The 25,096-nt window shown below is 49.9% G+C and overlaps 1 protein-coding gene across 9 annotated transcripts in view; it reads right to left on the reverse strand.

Moving 5' to 3' along the window:
• The window catches only part of CEP112 (centrosomal protein 112), a 339,838-nt gene that overhangs the window by 45,490 nt on the left and 269,252 nt on the right, over positions 1–25,096 (reverse strand). For 8 of the 9 annotated variants that reach the window (XR_003506951.1, XM_027519223.1, XM_027519224.1 and 5 more), the window contains one exon: positions 2,273–2,362. Coding sequence is in view for 8 of the 9 variants with exons in the window: in XM_027519223.1 (XP_027375024.1) it covers positions 2,273–2,362 (90 nt within the window). In the remaining variant the exon portion in view is untranslated. Of the gene's footprint in view, positions 1–2,272; positions 2,363–2,814; positions 3,923–25,096 lie in introns of those variants that run through there. The other variant, XM_027519225.1, reaches the window with a different exon arrangement.

A 25,096-nucleotide genomic window follows, 5' to 3' on the forward strand; every position in this document is an offset into this window, starting at 1 on the left:
ATGATCAAAAAGAAGTCAATAAAATAAGACTGAAGTGGTTCCTGAACCCTTCCCTATTGTTCATCTGGGATTTCTTAATTTCCCTACTCTCCATCTATTATGGGGTTTTCTGTGTGAAGTCCTGCCATGAATTAGAGTGATGTCAACAGAGTTTTACCTTGAGTCGTATTTTATCACAAATGGGAGGAGGCCCGGTCCTTCAGGGAACATGCTTCCTGCTCTTAAGAAGCTTGTCATCTTCTCCTAGTTCCAGACACACCAGCCGGCCGGGGTGGGGGCCCAGCTAACCTCAGCGACAGTGGGACCTGGGCCATCCCCCCAAGACCACACTGCCTCCTGGGTGGGTTTTCACCTGTGGCCACGCGGGCTCTGCTCTCCGGCCACAGGGAGCTAACCGCCTGTTCCAGCTGTCTGGGGTGGTGGTTCTTCCTCTGCCAGCCTTAATAAACTTTCCCTGTCACTGCTGTGTCGATTTTTAAACTAGAAATGCTGTAACTTAAAAACTGTCATGACAAGAGCAAAAGTTTGGAATTCAGATCAACCAGGGTGTGACCCCACCCATACTATTTTGCAGCTGGGTGACCTTGGGCAAGTCACTGAGCCTCTCGAGCTGCAGTGCATCAGCAGGGAAACGGGAGTGTAATGCTGGCCTTAAATGGTGATTATCAGGATAAATGAACTAAGTCGTGTACTGTTTCTTGTGCAGTGTCTCTCATATTGTAGGCCTTGGGTAAATACAGTTACAACTCATCTTTCATCCTAGAATCATATTTTGTGATCCTATTGCCTGTCCAGCATGGACGCTATACAAGACATATCCTACACAGACATAACATAGATGCCCACGACACGTCCACAATGCACATATGATGCAGGGTGAGCAGTAGACATTGGGAATGAATTCCGGGAGGTCAAGTCCATTTAGTAAGTATTAATATTACTATGCAGCATCAATCAGATACTCACACCTGCCACTCTCTGCAGTCCCCCACCTGGGTGTCAGGCTCCCCTGCTGGCTCGGTGGCAAAGGATCCACCTGCCAGTGCAGGAGACGAGAGTTCGACTGCAGGGTGGGGAAGATCCCCTGGAGAAGGAAATGGCTACACACTCCAGGATTCTCGCCTGGGAAATCCCATGGACAGAAGAGCCTGAGGATAGTCCATGGGGCAGCGAGGGTCGGACACGACTGCGTGCATAGCCTGGGGGTCCCGTTTGCCAACAACTCCAGAGGTGATAAGTCTCTGCATTCGCCTTACGTCAGGGCTACCCTTCACAGAGTCAAGATGACCGCCCTGGCATTCCTGTGCTGAATGGACCATAGGAAACAGCAGCTCATAAGTGTCTGCCGACACCCACAGTGGGTTCTGTCCCACACGATGGTGGTCCTGAAAAGGACATCTGCAATGCTGTACGTTAAGACCGAGGGCGATGCATTTAGTAAAAGTTTCATTAAGACTCGTGATATGTATTGATACTCTGTCGGCTTTTTAATTTAAAATTAGTAAAATTTAAAAGACTTCGACGAAAAAGACCCTTTCATTTGAAAATAAAATAGGTCATTAGCTATTGTCATAGCTGGATCATCGTGGTTATACTAGATTTGTTTCATGAACACAATGGAAGAAAGAAGGAGAAAATTAAAATTCAAGAGAAAGCGTGATTCGTGTCTCTAAGTACGATGGTGTCCCTTTATCCTAACAAGCAGACCCTGTCGGCTACGTCCCCGACACAGGCGTCCCCTCCTCCGGGTCCAGGTTGCCCCCTCCCTCCTGTAACTCCATCCCCGCCAGGTGGACCCTGATTGGTCCAGGCCAGTTTGACCCCTCTGTCCTCTCACCAGGGATTGGCTGGTCTCAGCAGAGCATGTGGCCTGTTCTGGCCAATGAGATGAGAAGAGTGGTCTTGCGGGTGGGGGTTGCTCCAGGGAAAGGCGCCCTCACGGCTCAGAACAGGACCCCAGACATGAGCAGCCCCCCTCTGCCTCTGGGTGTCCCCAGGCCTGCTCAGGATGCTGGGAACTGTCGCCGTTGAGCTGGTTTAGGATGAAACCAGCACGGGACACAGAGATGCGGGAATGAGGGGAGCGGAGCTGGCGGCAGGGCTTCCGCCCGCAGGGTGCGGGGGACAGAGCCCGTGGCTGTCCACGTGCTGCAGGACCCGAGCATTCTGCCACTCGAGGCCACAGCATCCCAGAGGACACAGGACGACCACCATCCCCAAGCCCCTGGACCTGGAGAAAGTCAACAAGCGAACCGGCCATGTGGGCAAGTACCTGCTCCTGTGACTCCAGTTCCTTGTGCTGTAGCTTCTTCTCTATGGATCGCACTTGTTTCGAGCGGTTTTCCAGTTCTTCTTGTAAAGCCTGAAATGGTATAAGACAAATACAAAAATATTAAAAATTAGCACCCTTGAGGGTGCTAAAAATTACCACCTAAGCTGGTGTCAAAAGAGCCTCAGATCTCAAGTCTATTACAGTTGTTCCAAATAGTTCAGGCAGAAGAAAGCCCAGCCTTTCAGCATTGGGCCCAGATGTTTCCTACTTTAGCAATAACTAGTGTTAAAAATTCCAAACTTACAAAACGGACACATTAGCAGGTGTCCATTCATCTTATAAAAATATGTCCTCTGTTCCCAGCACAGATGCACAGCATGTGATAAAGCGTAAAACGACTGCTAATTAAAGTAGTTCAACCAGTACACCTGTGAGGGGCCCTTACACTCTGAACAGTGCTGTGGCTGCAGGAGCTGAGATACTGGCCCAGCACGTCGCTTTTCAGCATTGTGCTGTGGTGATCTGAGTAAGTTACAGTGACCTGAAAGGCATTTCTTTATTAAGCCACTGAGGATAGCACTGAATCTGAAGAACCCGTAAGAAGCAGACAGAGGGGAACTCTTTCAGTTGCCAAGTAGCCGTTCAGGTTGCTCTGGGGGAACCCCGGAATGACAAGGTTCAATAAAGAACGCTGTATCAATTACTATTTTAAGTAAAAAGGTGAACTAGAAAAGAAACAGGATCCATTCGAACAATCCCATGCGATGACAGATACAATACACGGGAATGATGGCGAGCAGAGCGCAAGGGATGGGACGGGAAGATGCTGAATGCATTCTCAAAATAAAATTCATTCAGGGAAGACGCCCGGGTTTCTGCTCTAGGTTAAGAGCTGTGATAGGTCCTTGAGATGAAGCAGTGAAAGAAAACAGATGAAACAACTCTCTGCTGTCACCAGCTTCCATTACACCGGGGGACAGAGAGGATGCAAACAGTGAGTGTATATACATGTCATTGACGAGCACGGAAGCAAAACAGTGCAGCGAAGGGGGCTCCTGGAGGGTCTGAGGATCGCTTCAGCTGCTGCAAAGATTAGACTGAAGAGGGGTTCAGGCAAAGCAGAGAAGCAGGGTCCAGGCTGCTGAGACACACGGCAAAGAATGCTGGGGACTGGACCGGGGTGGTGTCAGGGCCCCAGTCCACTTGAGGACCCGGGTCGCAGCCCTGAGACGTGGATGCAGAGTGAAAAATAAAGAGACGATGACTCTGGGGTTGTGGCTGGAGCAGGAGGGAGGCAAGGGAGGGAGCGGCATTGCAGGGAGGTCCAGGGCTTGGCCTGGGGTGGAGGAGCGGGACGCACGGCCCATCCTGACTGAGATGCTGGGGCAGGGGAAGAGCTGCAGTCCGGGCAGCACAAGTCAGTTCACGTCCAGTAACAGTCCCATCAGTGCAACTCCAGTCTTCTCTCCACGGAGACAGAGCCCCTGGTTCTCGGCCTTTTTCTGGTGTTCTAGATTCACTGGAGCATCTGGTGACTGCTATGTGGTCACTCCCCACGTGGAAAAAAGTGCTTATCATGTGCTTCTAGTTTCAGGGGCGTCCATGTGTTGCCGGAAGCCTGTCCATGGATGAACCCCAGGCTAAGAACCTCTATTTAAAAGACAATAAGGGGGAAAAAAAAGAGAGTTAGGGGGACTTCCCTGGTGGCACAGTAGTTAAGAATCCACCAGCCAATGCAGGGTTCGTGGGTTCGATCCCTGGTCCGGGGAGATGCCACGTGCCATGGGACAACTGCCGGTGCACCACAGCTGCTGGAGCCCGAGCTCCTAGAGCCTGTGCTCTGCAACGAGAAGCCCGAGCAGGCAACGGAGAGCAGCCCCCGTCTCCACGCCTGGAGAAAGCCCGCACACAGCAGTGAGGACCCAGCACAGCCAAAGATAAAGCAACAGAGTGTTTAAAAAGAGTGTAATGGTTTGACTGAGGAGAGAATGAGAATGAGGACAGAAGCTTTAGGGGCTTTTTGATATTATACTGGAATATAAAATCCACCCTTCAGCCAAGACTGACAATGAGCTTCAGACTCTATTTTTGTTTATATTAATGACTGTATTATCGTGGGCTGTTTCCAGAAGGATGAATGCAGTTGTTCCTATGCTTTTTGACCAAGTAGCACTTTTTTGCTTTTGATAATTTTGTACCAGTGCATAGGATCTTGTTGGCATCTCTTACGGCCTAACCGAGGAGAGGAGTGAACGTGGGGCTGGGAGGAGACTGGCCTGCTTTCTGCCGTGCTCTCTCCTGCTCTCCATCCTCACACCGCAGAGTGTGACCCCACGCCCCCAAATCCAATCACGTCATCCCCCTGCTGCAATGCTCAGACACCAAAACAGCACCCCCGAGGTGCGGCTCAGACTCCCGACCTGGGTCCTCGGGGACCCGGGTCTCCAGGCTCTGGCCACCCTGGGCCGAGCGAGCCTCCGTGTCCTGCAGATTTTGTGGCCATGATCAATGACCACGTGCCACCGTCGCCTGCATGGACTTTGTTTTTCAGCCTCCTGGCAATCCTGTGCAGCAGGCAGTTTCTCACCCACGTTAGGGAGGACTGAACCGAGACCCTCAGAGGGGAGAGAGCCCCCTCAGGTCCATCCACAAGCCAGAAGGCGCTGGGATGGGACTGCAACACGCTGAGCCACCCCGAGTTCAGCGTTTGTGCTCACCACGACACACTGACCCACCCCGAGCTCAGCGTTCGCGCTTCTCCCCACGGCCCTTCACCCGTCGCCCACGTCCTCTCGCCTTTGCCTGGAAGCCGCTCTGCTCTTGGTGTGACCTCACCGACCTGTCCCAGGAGCAAAGCCTGGACACTGCGTGGCTGTGACCCGTGCGGGGCTGTGACCCGTCCAGGGCTCGAGGGGCTCTGTCTCTGTGCCTGTGTGAGGCCAGGACCCCTGCAGCCCAGGGTGCTCTCCCCATTGTTTCCAGCCTGGAGCCAGGCCTGGTGCATGCTGGCACCAGGCCCACGCTTGGGCAGGAGCTAACACACATCTCAACTGTTTCCCCAAGGAAATTACTTTAACCATGGGGTCATCCAACTATCGTCAACACAGCAGAGTAACCAAACGGTCATCAAGTTTCTCAAGATACAGAATGTACAAGCATACCTTCCAAAGTTCTCTCTCTATACACACACCTGAAACATGTATATACATATGACATTATTATTTGTGATGACATATTGTCTGGTTTCTGACACAATAAAAAACTATACTCTTTTGTTTCTTGATTTATTTCAAAGAAGAAAAATACAGGAGATGCGCATGTCCTTTGTCTTTTAAGCAGAAAACTGTCACCCCCGCAGTCTCATCTCCACCCTGCCCTTCCCCAGCAGAACCCCGGGCACGGCCCCCTCGAGGGTCCCCGTCCCCACCCCGGTCTCTCAGCCCCTTCGTCCTTCCTCTTGTGCCCGCCCTCCACGAGGGAGCAGGCAGAACCAGCAGTGTCCCAGCACCGGGGGGAGAGACTCCTTGACAAGAGTTCAAGGTGCTGCAGGGCCTTCCTGGAGACTATCACGTGGGGAGGGGCTTGGGCAGGGGGCAGGGCCTGAGTAGGGGCGGGGCCTGAACAGGAGGAGTGGTCTGAGTGGGGAAGGGGCCTGAATGGGGGGAGGGGCCTGAGCAGGGGCGGGGCCTGAGCTGGGGGAGGGATCTGAGGGGGGCGTTCTGGGCAGGGGGTGGGGCTCCAGGGCTCAGGCCCACCCATGCAGACAAGGATGCCCTGGTGGGGAATCATGAAAGGAGCGGAGGTCAAAGCCTGACCCTGCGTGATGCCCAGACTAGGAGCAGGCAGAGGGCGAGGAGGCCAGAGGCCGGGGGGATCGCAGTGCTGGAGGTGATGGAGGAGGAAACGAGTCCAGGGGGTCTGATAAGACAGTCCCCGCGAGGACAGGGGACAGCGCCAGACCTGTCCTTTCTCCGCCTTCACACAGCGAAGAAGAAATTGCTAACCCACTGTGTCTCAGCAATGCTAAAAAAATAGAAGGGAAGTTACATTTGCTTTTCAAACGGCTCCGCTTTTCAGTTTGCTCATAGTTAACTAAAGGATTCACATGATGTTTCTAGGGCTAATCAGAGCAAGCCATATAGCTAGAAATTCCTTATTACCTAATAAAAATCAGTTTAAAAAGCTGAAGAGTAACGGAGTAATATTCCACTTTCCAAAAAGTTAAAATGCATCAGACGAAAGGAAAAGGACAGTTTATACTGACAGCTGTTCCTGATCTCATATTCTAAAAAAATTATTAGGTCACGAGCTGTTCACCCCCAGAATGGACGCAGGCCTCTCTGAGGGTGACAACTACTGAGTAAGCACTGCTCCTGCTGCTAAGTCGCTTCAGTCGTGAACGACTCTGTGCGACCCCACAGACGCCAGCCCAACAGGTTCCTCTGTCCCTGGGATTCTCCAGGCAAGAATACTGGAGTGGGTTGACATTTCCTTCTCCAATGCATGAAAGTGAAAAGTGAAAGTGAAGTCGCTCAGTTGTGCCCGACTCTTAGCAACCCCATGGACTGGAGCCTACCAGGCTCCTCCATCCATGGGATTTTCCGGAAGAGTACGGGAGTGGGGTGCCATTGCCTTCTCCGACTGAGTAAGCACTAGTGGGGACCTTTCTTCTCAGCTGTGGCATCTTCATTGGAAAGCCTTACAGTCTGATGTTTGACACACATCTATGAATACAACTTTTACTTTATTCCCGAGAAAAGCCCAAGATCATCAAAGAATGGAGTGTCCAACATTGGTTCAAAAACCTAAAACAAAGTCCCACCTGAACGGCCACGCTGCGTGTCCTGCAGACGTGCCGCTCACCTCTGCTGGGTGCCTTGGCCTCGTGACTGAAGGGCGGCTCTGCCAACGAGACCTGCCTCTAGACGCCAGGTGATGGGGCTGGCAGCGGGCACCACCCATGGCTGACTCTCCCAGAGCTCTGTGTGGACTGCTGACAAAGAATGGGCTTTTCCGGAAGAAAACCTGCAGCTCTACAAGAACAACGAGCGGAGACCACACTCTGCGAAAGGGAGCGGGCTACAGGATAATCTGACTTGTTTGTTTAAAATATGAAAATCGAGCACGCTAGAGTGGAACAGGTCCACAGGCCACGGACTCCTCAGGCAGGGAGAAGCCAGGCAGCTCACGTTCCTGGAGGAGGCACCCGTCAGCATCCCAGGGCTCTGCTGTTCATTTAGGGGGGAACTAGGACTAGAGTCAATGCTATTTTCATAAAACTCATAAACAGGCTTCAAAGTCAGCTGCTCAACTTTAGCCACACATTATGGGCTTCTGTGGTCTTCCTAAAAACCCAAGTGTCCCTCCTGGTTCTGAGTCAGTTAAACAAACACGAAATGATGGCGGATACACACTTTTTAATAATGGACACATGAAATGCAAGTCCATTTGAATAAGTGGCTAAAAAGTTATGTAATAAAGGAAACTTTCCCTGGAAAGGACGGATTCTGGGCTGTGGGGACACAAAAGCCACAATCCCAGTGTCCCAGGGTGAAGGGTGTCCAGAAGTGCTCGGCCTCAGATCAGCACAGGTGTTTGGAGAGGTTTCTGACCTTGGCTTTGGCCAGACTCCACCAGGCCCTCATCCGGAGAGGGGCGGAGTGGGCGTCCAGCGGCATCGGAGCTGCAGCCTCACTGCCGCGGCCCGGAAGGCCGCCCGGCTGAGCCGCAGACCGGCCTCTCATCCCAGGACGCCTGGCCCGCAGGCTCTTACCAGACAATACAATCCCAAACTCCCCACCTTCCCATCTTTACCGAGACCCTGGGCTGTGAGAAACCTGAAAACATCCACTAGCAAATGGAGGCAGAACCAGAAACACAGACATGACCCTGCTCCCGAGTCACACGCCCCGCAGGCTGTGCCCCGCTCTTCAGGAGCGTGAGCCGGTTCCCTCTCCCGGAGACTCAGCGTGTCCTGAGTACCTTCTGCCCCATTCCGTGCATTCCGTCTCGGTAAACACCTGTGTCCGGCCTCGTCAGTCATCCTGAGGCCGCCGGCACGTCTCCCGGGCCTGCCACGTCTCCCGGGCCTGCCGACCATCGACCGTCGAGGGGCGAGGCTAACAGGCTCCTCCCCGAGCTCTGGCTCACAGAACACGTTCTCTGGGGGCTGCACCTTGAGTGGCACAGTGTTCTCCCATTTACAGGGACTGGAGCAGATGTGAGCACAAAAGACCGTGGGGGACGGTCCGTCCTGTTAAATATACAGCTGGGGACTTTGGGTTAAGTCAGCGGTGGGGAATCGAGGAGCTGGGCGAGACATGGAGGGGGCCTTGCCAGCAGCAACTCCACGCGGCGAGGAGATGAACACGGAGAAAAGCAGAGCTTGGCAGGAAGTCCCGGCCCAGGAGAGGTCAGCCCTGCAAACGAAGGTGAAGCCGGGCGGTGGGGTGCTGCTCTCTGGTCCCCCTACGCGTGTCTCTGAGAGTTTCCATAATAAAGAGAAGAAGGAATATTTAAAGCTTTTTCTACTTAAGACATACGAAGACACCATATCCTCCTTTCATGAGGTTTGAATTCACTATTTTACTTCAGAAGAAGCATGATTGACGCGTCGTCCACCGGCAGGAGGGAGGGCAGGACGTCCCGCACTGTGTATATTCTGGAAGACGACTGCGGTGCCCAGATTCTGACCGAAGGAGAAGGTGACTGGACGGGAAGGCTTATTTCTGCTTTTATTGAGACACACGCGGTAGGATTCCAGGGTTCTACAACACGGTGCTGGTCTGTTTTCTATTTAAAACCTGTAATATGACTTGAGAGTTTGTCTCAAAAAGTATCCGTCCGCTGACTGGTTTATCCATCAGACAGAGAGGACACCCGTGACTCGGTGAAAAGACAGATTATAACAGCGAGAGGAGGAGAGCCCTCCGTGAAACCTCACTGCCTTTGTAACAACGCCCACACCTATCTAAGGTAAGGATCCTTGACTTCAGTTTACAAACGGTGCCGATAATATTTCTGATGAGTGGGCGTTCTTTGAGAGGAAAATTGATGCAGAAACAGCAAATATTTTCCTTTGTACTACTCCTAACTGAAAGTTAAGGGAAAATTAAGTAAAACTATAAAATCTCATCATTTTGGTGTCAGATTTGTACTTATTTTTCTTTTTTTCACATCTTAAACATCTGGGATCCAGCAAGAAGACATGTCCTGTCCCCGAGACAGGGAGACAATCTGGGGTTAACACCAGAGCGGAGAGTGATGTGTGTCCTGGGTGGTCTCGCTGGCTATTTACACAGGCCAGTATTTTTTTTTTAATGGGGTAAATCTACTAACAAAAGCAGCAAGTCTTCTTCACCTGAAATGCCAGTCAAGATTTCTTTTAAAGTGATTTCTTCAGAACTACTCAGAATGAATAACAAAACCATAAAGAAGTCTTATCAGTGGTTCTGCAGAACGGAGAACAGGTTTGTACTACAGATCTAGTTACTGAAACAGATCACAGTTACTGCCAAGGCCAGTCGTGTATTCAAACACAACATGGTAATCTTTAAGGCTTGCGTTCAGGTTTTTTGGGTTTCCCTGTTGGTTCATTGGTAAAGAATCTGCTTGCCAATGCAGGAGACACAAGAGACATGGGTTCGATCCCTAAATTGCAAAGATCCCCTGGAGAAGGAAATGGCAGCCCACTCCAGTATTCTTGCCTGGGAAATACCATGGACAGAGGGGCCTGGGGTGCTGGTCTGTGGGGTCGCAAAGAATCGGACACTGCTTAGCCACTAAGCACCCACATACACATTCAGGTTTTTAATTTTTTCACATTCCATGCAAGTAACTTTTTTTTCTCATTTCTTTAACCCTCGTAATTCAGTATCTTGTGATATTATATGAAGAAAAGGAGTTTTAACCCAATATGTGGGCTATTCTTCACATGAGGCAAAGTTCCCTCTGGGTGAAAACTCTTCAGCTGTTGCAACAAACCTCGTGGATGAGCTTGCACTTTGATCCGAGGCTGCTGTTGCAGTGCTTATTAGGCCACGGATTCAACTCGAAAGGTAAAAAGTATCGTGGCCAATATAAGAAGCAAGAGCAGCACTTCTGTCAAAGAATCCCACAGTGTTCACCATCCTTCTTTTCTTCTCTCTCTCTCATCTATTTTCTGGCCTTTAAAATTCCTAAATGACTTCCTTTAAAACTCTTAAAACTGCACTTTTAAAAGAGTTAGTGTTTCCTGGTCTCCATGGAGGTTCCAGGAAAAGAAATCATGTTATCCCAAGACTTTGATGATCTAAGGAAGCTGGAATCCCCCAACACACCTCATTAACGTTCCCCGGCAGCACACAGCCTGTCCTGACCTCACCCACATTTCCTCTGGGAGCAGCCGCCACATTTCTGCTCAGGAAATTCAAAGCACATTGCCCACTCTGTCCCTCCAGATGGCGTCACTTGTGAACACGTTACTATCTCGGGGGGTGGAAATCCAGGACCAAGCTCAAGAACCAGGCTAGGATGTTCCAGGATCTCAGAGGAATTCCCTCTTTCGGCCGGCATGATAACCACTTACACTGCGGTCAGTCTACAGAACAGACCGCCCTCCTGCCGGAACCCAGGGAGGGGAGCACCCAGGAGCCACTGGTCTAAATGTTTAGTTTCTTGCATGGTAATCGTCTACACGGGAGGTCAACGTGAGCCTGCAGCACGGTTCTAACCCAAAACAAGCCATGAATTTCTCCTCTGTTAAACCTGAAGTCATATTTCTCAGTCATGTCCCCTACATGAGAACACACTTATGAATCATGATTCACCTGGTGTTTCCCCTTCATCTTAGACTGTAAGCATCACAAGGTAGCCTGCCTAGTCACACTTCTAAAGTGCTCTCTGAAACGCTCAGTGAGATGTTGGCGCTATGGCAATTCCCAGGTGGCGCAGTGGTAAAGAATCTTCCTGCAGTGCAGGAGACACAAGAGACTCAGGTTCATTCCCTGGCTCGGGAAGATCCCCTGGAGAAGGGCGTGGCAACCCACTCCAGTATTCTCTGCCTGGAGAAGCCCACGGACAGAGGAGCCTGGTGGGCTATAGTCCGTGGGGTTGCAAAGACCTGGAAACGGCAGAGTGACTGAGCACTCACGTCAGCAATAGTAGTCACTGGCAGCGTGAGCCAGTTTTACAGAGGACACGTGGCTTTTCATTGAAAACAGTTGGGGTCTCCCTGCTGAAATTTCTCCAGATCCCGCTTCCCGCCTTGAACCACACCACTGCATCAGCTTTTGCTGCGCATGGATTAGAGCGCCCGCGTTTTGCTCAGGCTCCTCCCTTCCCCGTCCCAAGGAGCGCCCTGCCTTGTTTCCTCAAGCCATCCACCAGTGTCCTTGCTTCTTTTTCAACATCCGAGGGGTTGGTCACGACTATCGGACATTCGGGCCCGTCCAGAACGCCCGCCGAAACTGGCACAAGAAAAGGTCCCCGGTACCGGGTCCTGTGAAAACGTCCGGATTCAGACAGCCCACCACGCTTCCTTCCACTCTGGTTTATCTATAAATACACTGAAGACGCCGGCACGCTTTGCTGCGCGTGGGGGGACGGCCCGCCCGCCCCATCCGTCTGAGACCGCCGCCCCTGCCGGGGTAGGCTGCCGGGTCCTGGCGCTTTGCCACAGCAGCCCTGGGACGGACGCACGTGGGGAGGGAAGCCCCTCGTTTTGTGTCTCGTCCTGAAACGCGGCCCCCGCCCGCCACTCCTTTCCCACTGCCCAGCTCCGGGCCCCATCTCAGCCTTGGGAGGACCCAGAGTGCTCCCCTCCTGAGACCTCTGCGGAGCCGCGTGAGGAGGGCGCCGCGGTCACCGCACTGGCTGGTCCTGCCTCTGTTCTCCCGCGCGCGGTCACATCGGGTCAGAGACGCGGTCACTCCGCCGTCACCTCGGCACATGGCTCGGTGAGGAGGCGCCGAACGCCTGAGACGTGAAGGCAGGACCCTCAGGTGAGGCCCTCCGGGACCCCCGCTCACGGAGGGATGGGATTATACTCGCCAGATAAAGTAGTTTTCTTTCCCTTTTCAACCTCGGGATACTGTGCTATCTGGGGCCAGTACTCATGAAGGAAGAAGTTTAAAACTTTCTGTTTAAACCACTTAGAATGAGAGGATTTGCAAAGATCCTGCTTAATGTTCAGCTGACACATTGTCAAAAACATTTATCATGCAACCTTTGAAGTTCCTCCCACTCCCTTTCGGTTATTAAGGCTCGGATTGCAGTTAGTTATCAGCAACAAAGCACACACAGGATAGTGTTTGTACTGTCAGACTTTCAGCTTGATTTCTGAACTACTGAGCAGAATTAAATTCTTAGATCAGAAAAATGATTAGTGAGCTGATTTTCACTGCTGAATGCACAACACCGCTGATTTCTGACACCACTTCGGTGCGCACCTGGAGTCTGTGTGAGGCACTGGGAGATCTCACCCGTTTCATAACTGCACATGTTAAGTGCTTTTACTCCAAACTGTAAGCAGCTTCAGATATAAAACTGTGCCCGCGTATGTTTGGCTCTAATTCTTTCAGTGCAAAGTAGAAATGGGGACTTAGATTATTGAGAATTCTCTGGCAACTCAATTCCTAATATAAATATCTCAGCACTGAGTGTATATATCTCCAGCTCACATTTTGCAAGAGGGAGAAAACTCATTCTAGATAAATCAACTGAATGGTATTTTAAAAATACAAACAATGTGTCAGACATCACCCAGGAATCCCAGTGTGGATCAGACATCACCCAGGAATCCCAGTGTGGATCAGACATCACCCAGGAATCCCAGTGTGGAGTGGAGCCACGGCCTCACCTTTGAAGGTGCTTAGACTGACATAGAAGGTATGTGGTCAGGACAAAAATCAGGGGGTTCAGTGATGTCTTAAGTGTCCAGCTGAGAGAACAAAAGGGAACAAAAAGGAGGCAGGAAGAAGTCCAGCAACATTGCAGGGAAGCCAGTGCAGAAGTGCAGAAGGCGGGAGGCTCCACGGCCAGGCCCTGGGCGTCTGCAGGAGGTCGCCAGGGTGGGGCAGAGAGCAAGGAGGGTCTGCTGCAGACGGAGAGACACAAGACACGACACGCAGACACGACTCTCCTATTTCATTTGGATCCTGATTCAGACAAATCAACTTTAAATGGACATTTCAGGAAAACTGGGCCTACCTAATTATGAAGCACGTGTTAGATGATACTACAAAGACTGCTGTTAATTTTCGTGGGTATGACGTTGGCACTGTGGCTGTGTGAGATGGTGCCCGTGTTTTCTGAGAGGCCTTCTGGAATACGGAGGATAAAATGACGTGACGTCTGAAATGTGCTTTAAGTTACTTTAGCCAAGGAAGAAAAGGAGAAAGTGTGAGACACACATGGCCCATTTTTGATCACAGTTGAAACTGCCCGATGCACATGATGGGCTTCGTAGCACTGTACTTGGCTTTTGGGTATATCTGCAAACTTTGATAATAAAACTTAAAAAAAGTCCACTTACAATTAAGTGACATGAAGGAAAGGCACAAGGTGATGAGGACAGTCTTCAGGGAGGAAGTGGCATTTGAGAAAAACCCTGAGTAACAGTAACGGCTCTGACAGGCAGGGGTGAGGAAGGGGAAACTGTCTGCTAAAGAAGCAGCTTTCGCAAAGGTAAATACAGGGGAATAAGTTCAGCTCAGTCGCTCAGTGTGTCTGACTCTTTGCAATCCTCTGGACTGCAGCACGCCAGGCTTCCCTGTCCATCACCAACTCCCGGAGTTTACCCAAACTCATGTCCATTGAGACAGTGATGCCATCCAACCATCTCATCCTCTGTCTTCCCCTTCTCCTCTCACCTTCAATCTTTCCCAGCATCAGGGTCTTTTCCAATGAGTCAGCTCTTCGCATCAGGTGGTCAAAGTACTGGAGCTTCAGCTTCAGCATCAGTCCTTCCAATGAACATTCAGGACTGATTTCCTTTAGGATGGACTGGTTGGATCTCCTTGGGACTCTCAAGACTCGTCTCCAACACCACAGTTCAAAAGCATCAATTCTTTGGCACTCAGCTTTCTTTATAGTCCAACTCTCACATCCACACATGACTACTGGAAAAACCATAGCTTTGACTAGACAGATCTTTGTTGGCAAAGTAATGTCTCTGCTTTTGAATATGCTGTCTAGGTTGGTCATAGCTTTTCTTCCAAGGAATAAGCGTCTTTTAATTTCATGGCTGCAGTCACTATCTGCAGTGATTTTGGAGCCCCCCAAAATAAAGTATGGGAATAAAAATAAACAAGGGAATAAACCTACCCATATATGATGGATTAATCCATGACAAGGAGGCAAGAACACATAATGGAGGAAAAACAGTCTCTTCAGTAAGTGTTGTTGGGACAACTGGACAGCCACATGCAAAGGACTGAAGCTGGACCACTGTCTTACACCACACACAAAAGCCAACTCAAAACGGACTCAGGACATCCTCGAATGTAAACCTCTTAGAAGAAAACAGGCAGTAAGCTCTTCGATACTGGTCTTAGCAATACTTGTTTGGACCAGTCTCCTCAGACAAGGGCAACAAAACAAGAGTAAACAAACAGTACAGCAGATAACTAAAAAGCTTCTGCACAAGAAAGGAAGCTGCCGATAAAACGAAAAGGCACTCTAGTAGGCGGGAGAAGATGCTGGCCAGTCACACGTCCAGTGAGAGCTTAAGAGCTGAAACGTGTGATGCGTAAAGAACTCGTACAAGTTAGCCCTAAAAGCGGAAACGACCTGACTGAAGAATGGACACACGACCTGAACAGACGTTTCTTCAAAGAAGACATTCAGACGGCCAACACGCGTGCGAAGGTGCTCGACACGACTGATCAACACGGAAACACACACCGAAACCACAGTGAGACACCGCTTCGTATCTGTCAGATGGCAATTATCAAAACGACAAAAAATTACAAATGTTAGTGAGGATGCAGAGAAAAGGGAACCGCCCCCCACCCAGTGCTGTTGATGGGAATATAAATTGGTGCAGCCATTATGGAAAAAAGTATAAAGATTCTTCAAAAAATTAAAACTCGAACCACCATACAATTCAGTCATTCCACTTCTGGGTATTTATCTGAATAAAATGAAATAATAACTCGGAAAAATATGCACCCCAATTTCATCACAACATTATTTATGATAGCCAAAGCATGGCACCAACCTGTGTGCCTACGGATAGATGGATAAAGAAGATGCGGTACATATACACAGTGGGTTATTTCTCAGTGTAAAAAAGAGTGAAATGGTGCCAGTCACAGCAGCATGGATGAACCTAGAGATTATCATACTAAGTGAAGAAAGCCAGACCGAGAAAGACAGATATATACATGACATTGCTTGTATGTGGAATCTAAAAAAAATGATACAAATAAATTTATATATAAAACATAAACAGACCCACAGACACAGAAAAGAAATTTATGGTTACCACAGGGGAAAGTGGGGGAGGGAATGAATTGGGAGTTTGAGATTAGAAGATATATATTATTCTATGTAACAGATAAACACTACTGTATATAAAACAGATGGTCAACAAGGACCTACTGTATAGCACAGGGATCTGTATTCCACACACTGTGATAAATCATAATGGAAAAGAATATGAAAACGAGGCCACCGTCTTCCATCTGACCAGCAAAGCCCAGAAAAACACATAATTTCTGCCGTGCCGTGCCATGGGGCTGCAGCCAAAAAAGCCTCCTGCTTTCTCTGCAGCAAGTGTAAATAGTGACCAACATAGTGCCGGAGTGTGCTGGTTAGCGCTGTCTGACCCTGCTCTAATCTTCCCTTGGGATGAGAAGACACGAGTGACTGTCCTCTGGGCAGGTGGGCACACGCGGGGATTCAGAAGCAAAGGCTTGAGGGGCTCGGGGCTGTGCGCCCGGACTGGAGCAAAGCTGGTGCATCTGCGCCAGGCTGAGCGAGCGGACACCGGCCAGGAACCCGGTGAACGCTGGGCATGGATACTCGGGGAGGCAGACACAGCACAAAAGCCACGGAGACACGCCCAGGGCGCGCAGCCTCACACGCTGACAGACCGCAGCGCGCCAGGCCTCCTCACGCCAGTCACGCTCCCTTTCCCTGCGTCTCCTCTGGGTTCCCAGCTCTACAGCAAGGCAGGCAGGTGACACGCGGCCCGCGTGTCCTGGTAGCTCTCGGAAACTCGCAGAGGGAGGTGGGACTGGAGGGGGCTCTGCAGCAGACGGCCGTGGTCGAGGCTGGCACCAGGTGCCCAGACAGAACCTGCTGATGTGACTGACATTGTTACAGAGCCTTCGGAAACTGCTGTCTGTATTTTGGGGAGCACAAGCCCAAATCTGCAGAGGATACAAATTATATTAACTTTAGAAACAAAAACATAAGCAAATCTAAATATAGCCGCTTAAGGAAAGCCTATACTGTCTAAAGAACAACTTAGACGTTATTTTGAGCGCTCTGCGGCATTGCGGCACTCCACACCGGCTCCTAACAAAGCTCTTTCCCAGGTGACGGCAAAACGCACACATTTCATGAATTCGGTCCGTTTCTCCTGCTCGGATTCTCTGCGGGCTGTTCTTCCCTCCAAGTCAGTTACCTTCCTTCTTCCCTTGGCTGCCCCCAGGGAGCTGGGGACACCGCACTAAGTCACCTCCCCTCTGACAACGGCCACTGCTCGCGGGAGCCCAGGGCTCCTCAGCCTGGACATGAGTCTTCGGGTGGCAGTTCTAATACACTCTTCACGTAAATTATGCAACCATCTTCTACTTTGTCTTCTCCAAAGAGGATCTGATTCTCTCCAAAGGAACATGTCCCTTTGAGCTCCAGTTTTCAAGAGTGAAAATGAGAGCTGGGCCCAGACCGCCTCACCCAGCTCCAACGTCTCTCTCCGCCTCTCCTCCCGCCCCTCCTCTTCCCCCATCTCCGTCTCCCACGTGTTTAAATACAGGTGGATACACACACGTAAACACACACATACGTATATTTTCATATCCCTGCCCACAGTGTAAATATATAGTATTTTTACTGATAGCTACATCTAATTTTGTTTGGGTTGTGATAACCAAACTGACTAAAGTATAAACAAGTCAACAAAAAATACAGATATTTTACAGTATTCTTTCTTAGGAGAAGGAGCTTCTATAGAAAGTCTAAAATGTTTACCACTGACGCGGTGATTACTGGCCCTTGGCGTGGAGATGAACTAACAGTCTGTGCTCCCGTCTGTGACTCCCCTCTGCTCACCTGCAGGATCAGAACGTGGGCAGCTCTGGCTGTGCCTGCTCCCTGCCATCTCCGACAGCCACGTGAGCGCAGTGTCTCCACTAACGCCCACCTGTGTCCCTAGCCACCCTGTCCGTTCCTTCTCGCCCTCTCCTCTGGAAACCTTCACTTCACCTTTGTTTTGACAATGCAGTCCACAGCTCTATCTTATATCTTCATTTTATCATTTACAGTTGGTGCATGTCTGAAATCTTAGACTAAGCAATCCTGTATCTGACCTGGTGGAAGAAACAATATCTGCAAAGATTCGTGTGTAAGGAAACAGAGGGTGTATTTAGGTCACAAAAATAGTCACTCTGGTTGACGCTGCGGATACACACAGGGCAGTGAGGAACAACTGGAGGCGTCTGCGTGGGGCTGACACTCTCGGGCCAGTTTAGACACGCGGCCCACGTATCTGCAGAGGAACCAGAGATCAAATCGCCAACATCTGCTGGATCATCAAAAAAGCAAAAGAGTTCCAGAAAAACATCTATTTCTGCTTTCTTGACTATGCCAAAACCTTTGACTGTGTGGATCACAATAAACTGTGGAAAATTCTGAAAGAGATGGGAATACCAGACCACCTGACCTGCCTCTTGAGAAATCTATATGCACGTCAGGAAGCAACAGTTAGAACTGGACATGGAACAACAGACTGGTTCCAAATAGGAAAAGGAGTGTGTCAAGGCTGTATATTGTCACCCTGCTTATTTAACTTCTATGCAGAGTACATCATGAAAAACGCTGGGCTGGAAGAAGCACAAGCTGGAATCAAGATTGTCAGGAGAAATATCAATAACCTCAGATATGCAGATGACACCACCCTTATGGCAGAAAGTGAAGAGGAACTCAAAAGCCTCTTGATGAAAGTGAAAGAGGAGAGTGAAAAAGTTGGCTTAAAACTCAACATTCAGAAAACAAAGATCATGGCATCTGGTCCCATCACTTTATGGCAAATAGATGGGGAAATAGTGGAAACAGTGTCAGACTTTATTTTTTGGGGCTCCAAAATCACTGCAGATGGTGATTGCAGCCATGAAATTAAAAGACGCTTACTCCTTGGAAGGCAAGTTATGGCCAACCTAGATAGCATATTCAAAAGCACATATATTACTTTGCCAACAAGGATCCGTCTAGTCAAAGCTATGGTTTTTCCAGTGGTCATGTATGGATGTGAGAGTTGGACTGTGAAGAAAGCTGAGTGCCAAAGAATTGATGCTTTTGAACTGTGGTGTTGGAGAAGACTCTTGAGAGTCCCTTGGACTGCAAGGAGATCCATCCAGTCCATTCTGAAGGAGATCAGCCCTGGGATTTCTTTGGAAGGAATGATGCTAAAGCTGAAACTCCAGTACTTTGGCCACCTCATGAGAAGAGTTGACTCATTGGAAAAGACTCTGATGCTGGGAGGGATTCGGGGCAGGAGGAGAAGGGGATGACAGAGGATGAGATGGCTGGATGGCATCACTGACTCAATGGACATGAGTTTGGGTGAACTCCAAGAGTTGATGATGGACAGGGAGGCCTGGTGTGCGGCGGCTCATGGGGTCGCAAAGAGCTGGGACACGACTGCGCGACTGAACTGAACTGATGTATCTGCTGTAGGGGCACATGGGAGAGCTGCGTGAAAGGGAGCAAGGGGACTCAGGGGGAGTCCGGGACGGGGGTGATCAGCGCAAATCAGATTGAGGTGATGGTGCTAGACAGGAGAGGGTCAATTCAGCTGGCTGTGCAGGAATAAGGAAGAGTCAGCCGAGGAGCTCGGTGTAAGCAGAGTCAGCCACAGTGAGACTGTGGAGAAGACACACAGCGTTCTAGATCCTAGGAGACCATCTGCAACTCAGCCTGGACTTTGAGGGGAAACTGGCATCAAAGTTGTGATTCTTCTGCAGAGCAGACAGAGGTGAAATTGAAGGGACTTATGTTCCCCTTAGGGTTAGGGTTAGGGAAAAATATAGAGAAAAAATCAAGAGCACTGTGTACAATTTATATGGTTGAGCAAAAGATTTGGATTTTTCTGTGATATCTTATGGAAAATTATGAATGAACCTTTTGCCCAACCCAATATATTTAAAGCTCCTGAAAAGGAAAGAAGAGCCAGTGAATACAAATGTGGAAGACATTTAAGTGGAGTGTGGAGCAGACGGTTATCAGAATCCCAGGCTTCATGCCTGAAGCCCCTCTCCCATTGTCACCACCACGATCCCCCCACGATCCCCCCCACAGTCCCCACTATGATCCCACCAGGATCCCCACCACAGTCCCCACTGTGATCCCACCAGGATCCCCATCACAGTCCCCACTGTGATCCCACCAGGATCCCCACCACAGTCCCCACTGTGATCCCACCAGGATCCCCACCACAGTCCCCACTGTGATCCCACCAGGATCCCCATCACAGTCCCCACTATGATCCCACCAGGATCCCCACCACAGTCCCCACTGTGATCCCAGCAGGATCCCCACCACCACCAGTATGTCTAGTATGAAAATAAGCAGGAGGAGGTTGATCCTTTCTAAGAGTAGTTTTGTTAGCTGGTGGATGTAGACGCCAATTCATTTCTTCACTCAGCAAACATTTACTGAGTGCTTACTGTTTACCAAATACTGAACTGGACGCTGGGTATGAAGCCAAGAACCAGAATGGGACGCTCGGTGAGAAGTAGGGACCAGTGTGGCCCTGCTCCCCAGAGGTTAGAGAGGTCCACGCAGGGGGCTGGGGCGGCTCAGGCTCATGTCAGTGTTTGTATCCGGTGGAGGAACTGGACCTGGAAAGGCCTATCTGACCCTTAAGTGTATGAAATTCAGCGCTGTGCCGCTGTGAGACCAGGACCTAACCTTTATCACAAAGCTGCTGCTGGGACACGCATTTCCGTTTGCGGTTCAGGGCAGATGTCTGCTACAACTGCCGTGGTGGTGTGTGTGGTTGACTCAAAACTTGGGGGTCAGTGGTGGAGACAAGAGACGGGGTCACCAGACGAGGGGAAACGAGGAACAGAGGCCGCAAGTGGCAGGCATTCGGGGACAAAGTGATCCCAAGGGCCTGGTGGGGCAGGAAAGTCACAGGAAACCCCAACCTCGCGCTGTGCTGCCAGCACAGGGCTGGGTTCCAGAAATTAGCTATTGTTGCCATAACTTTTCAGTTGAAAATCGGGTTTATGCTTACAAAGCCAGTCTCTAAACAGTGGTGCAAATAATTCAAGCCTGAAGACATTCTCATCTGTAATAAAAGTTGTATTTACATGTTCCATTTTATTTTATTCCTAGAAAAATGCTAACCTTTACGGCTGTGCTCTCATTGGGAAATATAATTTGCTCAGCTAAATAAATATGTATATTTTAGGACTTCTGACTACATCACACTTAAAAGTCTTTACCATGAATTTTAAAACTTGCCTTGCCCCCGGAAACAGCCTTTGAAAGGCTGCCGTGTGCCTCAGGCAAGCGGCCAGCCGGCCAGCTCAGAGCTCACAGCTCACACAGGCTGTCTTTAAACTCTAATGATCTCACAGAGAGGAAAACAGGTCAGTCCCAGAAGAGAGAGGGAAAACTCCAAAGAGACACTGGAACTAGAACAAAAATAAGGTTTTGAAACTGATTTGACGACTTTCAGAAATGCCATATTATGGTTACTGTACATAATTTTTATCTATTCTTTTGATTAGTGGTTTTTCCTCTTTGGCTTTTGGCTCCAGGGCTTAACCTAAAGGCAGGTATTTGAAAGTCCATATTCCTACCCAATGTCCCCCAGCATAGCAGCTATGCTTTATAGACGCCATACGATAAATACAAAGCATGGCTTTGAAAACATTTTTTTGGGTCAAATCCCTTTTTCCAGACTGTCTTTCAAGTTTTAATTTTCCTGCACACGATTTCTTGGAAAACTAGCAGTTAGAGAATTTGCGCCCTAGTGAAGGCATGGCAGCTGAAGGTGAAAGTGTTTCAAAGGCCCCAGATTTCTTGGCCAGGAAGAAATAAGAGAAATAAGAATGAGAAGCTGATTTCTCTGTCTTGCCCACCGAGGGTCATGTAGGCAGGCTGACCTGATAACCATTTGGAGGCATTGAACATAATTTTGCCTATAAATATTTTTTCTGACAACTTTTCTCTATTGATATAAACTTTGACTCCTTTCAATTCTCCCGACTTGACTAAGCAAACGTCCTAAAGTGTAAAGGTGATGTTTTGTTATATCTTAATTGGAGGTTGCATTTACTAGTTTAATTTCAATCAAATATTTACTATTTTTCTAGAGAATATAATCGGTGATTGAATGTTTGCAAAGTGCCTCCTTCAACTCATCCTGTTAGGAAGACAGCCTCTTTCCATGGGCCCCTTAATTTTAATGTCTATTTAATTAGTAGTTAAATATGTATTCATATTGAATGCTATTGATTTTATTTTGGGAGGATGTAGTTGAACTTTTTAGGGGGACGTATTTCTTTATGCTTATTAATAAAACATTTAAAAAAAGCAATGAAATAATCTAACCTGAACATGATGAAACAAAAACTTGGATAAACATTTGAAGGAGAAAGGAAAGGAAATCCAGCTCTTCAGAGCTTCTAGTCAGAGCTGTGATTTCTCCCGTGGTCACACACGGGTGTGACAGCTGTCTCCAGTGGTTGCGTACAGACGTGAGAGCTGGACCATAAAGGAGGCTGAGCGCCGAAGAATGGATGCTTTCGAACTGTGGGGTTGTAGAAGACTCTTGAGAGTCCCATGGATTACAAGGAGATAAAACCAGTCCATCCTAAAGGAAATCAACCCTGAATCTTCATCGGAAGGACTGATGCTGAAGCTCCAATACCTTGGCCACTTGATGCGCAGAGCCAACTCACTGAAAAAAAGACTCTGATGTTGGGAAAGGTTGAGATCAGGAGAAGGAGATGACAGACGGTGAGATGGATAGATGGCATTTCTGACTCAGTGGATGAATTTGAGCCAACTTCGGGGACAGTGAACGACAGGGAAGCCTGGCGTGTCGCAGTCCATGGGGTCACAAAGAGTTGGACATGACTGAGCGAGTGAAGAATGACAAACAGCAGCACAGACAGGCCAGGGCTGATCACTGAAAGATGAGAGACAAGAACATGCTCTTTTCTTGGGGTAAAGCCTGTAAGTGTGAGTGTTTTTTTAGCACCAAAATCTTGTTAAGCATTTCTGCTTGAAAAGTTCAGAGAAATGCTCAGAATGGTTTGCCTCTGAGAGACACAGAGGAGACAGAAAGAGGAGGGTCTGAGGAGGCGCCCAGACATGTCGTGGAGGGTGCAGGGATTCAGAGATGCTTCCGAAGGTGGACGGCTTGCTTTCTCTGCGTGTGTGTTGCCGCAATTTTAAAAAAATGATATAAATGATCTTATTTACAAAACTAAACAGACTCACAGATTTTGAAAACAGACTTAACTTTACCCAAGGGGATAGGCTGTGGGGAGGGATACACCAGCAGTCTGGGATGAACACATACACACGACTGTATATAAAAGAGATGATCAACCAGGGCCTACTGGACAGCGCAGGGAATTTTACTCAAAACTCTTATATGGGTGGCTTATATGGGAGAAGAATCTGAAAAAAAACATGTATTTGTACAACTGGGTCACTTTGCTGTACACCCGAAACCAACGCAACACTGAAATGAACTACACTCCCGCAACATTTTAAAGAAGAAAGTCCTTCTAAGAGGAGCTCTGCTTCTACTGCTCATGCAGCCCACACGAGGACAGCCCACACGCAGAGGCGACGCTGGGCCTGGCTTTATTAGCAGTGACCACCCGCGAGCCAGCACATGAGCGCCGGGTGACCACGAGGCTAGGCTCCAGGCTGGACTCGACTGTGGTGAGCGGCCCTGACCTGCTGGGGCTGGGTGGAGCAGCAGGTCAGAGCTGCTCCAGAGCAGCAGCAGAGGCGCCAGCTGTCAGCATGCCCTGTGTCAGCACTCCCGTGAGCGCACTCCCGCGTCCACTCTACCCTGTGCGCACCCCTGCGTCCACTCTCCCACGCGCTCCCGCGCCCACTCTCCCGCACACGTGCTCCCGCGTCCTTTCTCCCACGCGCCCACTCCCGCGTCCACGCTGTGGGGAGAGAGAGCCCACAGGCAGGCCTAGAGGACGGAGCCCAGGTCGGTCTCGAGAGGTCACCATCATGGAAGTCTTTCCGGGGACAGAGGCACCTGAGAGGAGATGCAGAGCGAGCAGGAATGGGAGGGGCGGGCCGCCCACCTGGGCGCGCGGCGCCACTGGGAGGCCGTGGCCAGGCCTACCTGGACCGCTGGGGATGCGGAACCCCATGAGCCTGTGAGAGCTGGGGTGCATTCCCAGGCTCCCAGGTCTCCGAGGACCCGAGAAGTGAAGGGGGATCCGGGGGTGGGGTGGGGACAGGAGGGGCCAGCCTGGGGGTTAGCGCTTGCCCAGAGTCAGGGCAGAGACAAGCCCCCAGGGACTGCAGCCCACCAGGTTCCTGTGTCCATGGAATTTTCCAGGCAAGGTGACTGGAACGGGTTGCTATTTCCTTCTCTAATGATGTACATGTGCATGCTAAGTCACTTCAGTCGAGTCTGACTCTGCAACCTCATGGACCGTAGCCCGTCAGGCTTCTCTGTCCATGAAGGTCTCCAGGCAAGAGCCCTGGAGTGGGGCCTCTTCCTTCTGCACCAACGATGTATACGTAGGGCTTACTAAGTAGAAGCACTATGCTCCACACCGCTCAAGCGGTAAGCCGTTTACTTCTCACTGCCATTCCTGCACATTTTACTGTAAACTGTTTCTTGACATGAGGAAAGTGGGCCAGAGAGCTGAGGTGACTTGTCTGAGGCCCCGCAGCTTCCAGATGGTGGAGGCAGGGTTTGGACCCACGCGGTCCCGGCTCCAGAGTCCCTGTCAGGAAGGCCCGCCAGCCTCTGAAAGGCAGCACACGCGAGTGTGTCAGGGAGGAGTCTTTGAGCCTCAGAAAAATGAAGCAGATGCAACAGGAAGGTGGGACTTCGGGTGACGCATCCCAGTTCAGCAAAGGTTGGAAAATTGCTCAAAGGGACCCAGAGCCGGCCATTTCCAGTCAGTGTCTTCCAAAAACACAGCAGGCTGCTGTGTCGACGGCTTTCCTTTGTTCACTGACCACAGGAATAAAGCCATCGAACCCAATGGATCTTCAAAACAACCAGTCTCCTCTTGGAAAACAGACTCTCACAAATCAGTCTTGGCCTAAGTGTCTACAGAGCCCAGGCCTGCAAGACGGTGAGGCGTGGTTATTCACCAGTTTCCTTCCTTTGGAACGCCCTTAAAATTAGCGAGGGGTCCAGAAAGTTGCTTCTGGAACCCTCACCTCTATTCTAAATTGACCTTGAATATTCTGATTCCAAGGACACTTGGTGATAGTTTAAAAATCATAGCAAGTGACAGAGCCAGCCACCGAGGGACATGTTCCTTAAACATCCAAACAAGCGCTGGCTTCGCTGAGCCCCCGGCCAAGGGCAGTCACGGGAACCAGGCACGACGTGAGGAGACGCTTCATCTGTTCCGGCAGCTCATGTAGATTTTAAAGGAAAATGCA

The sequence above is a fragment of the Bos indicus x Bos taurus genome, chromosome 19, assembly GCF_003369695.1.
Source record: "Bos indicus x Bos taurus breed Angus x Brahman F1 hybrid chromosome 19, Bos_hybrid_MaternalHap_v2.0, whole genome shotgun sequence".
Lineage (NCBI taxonomy): Eukaryota > Metazoa > Chordata > Mammalia > Artiodactyla > Bovidae > Bos > Bos indicus x Bos taurus.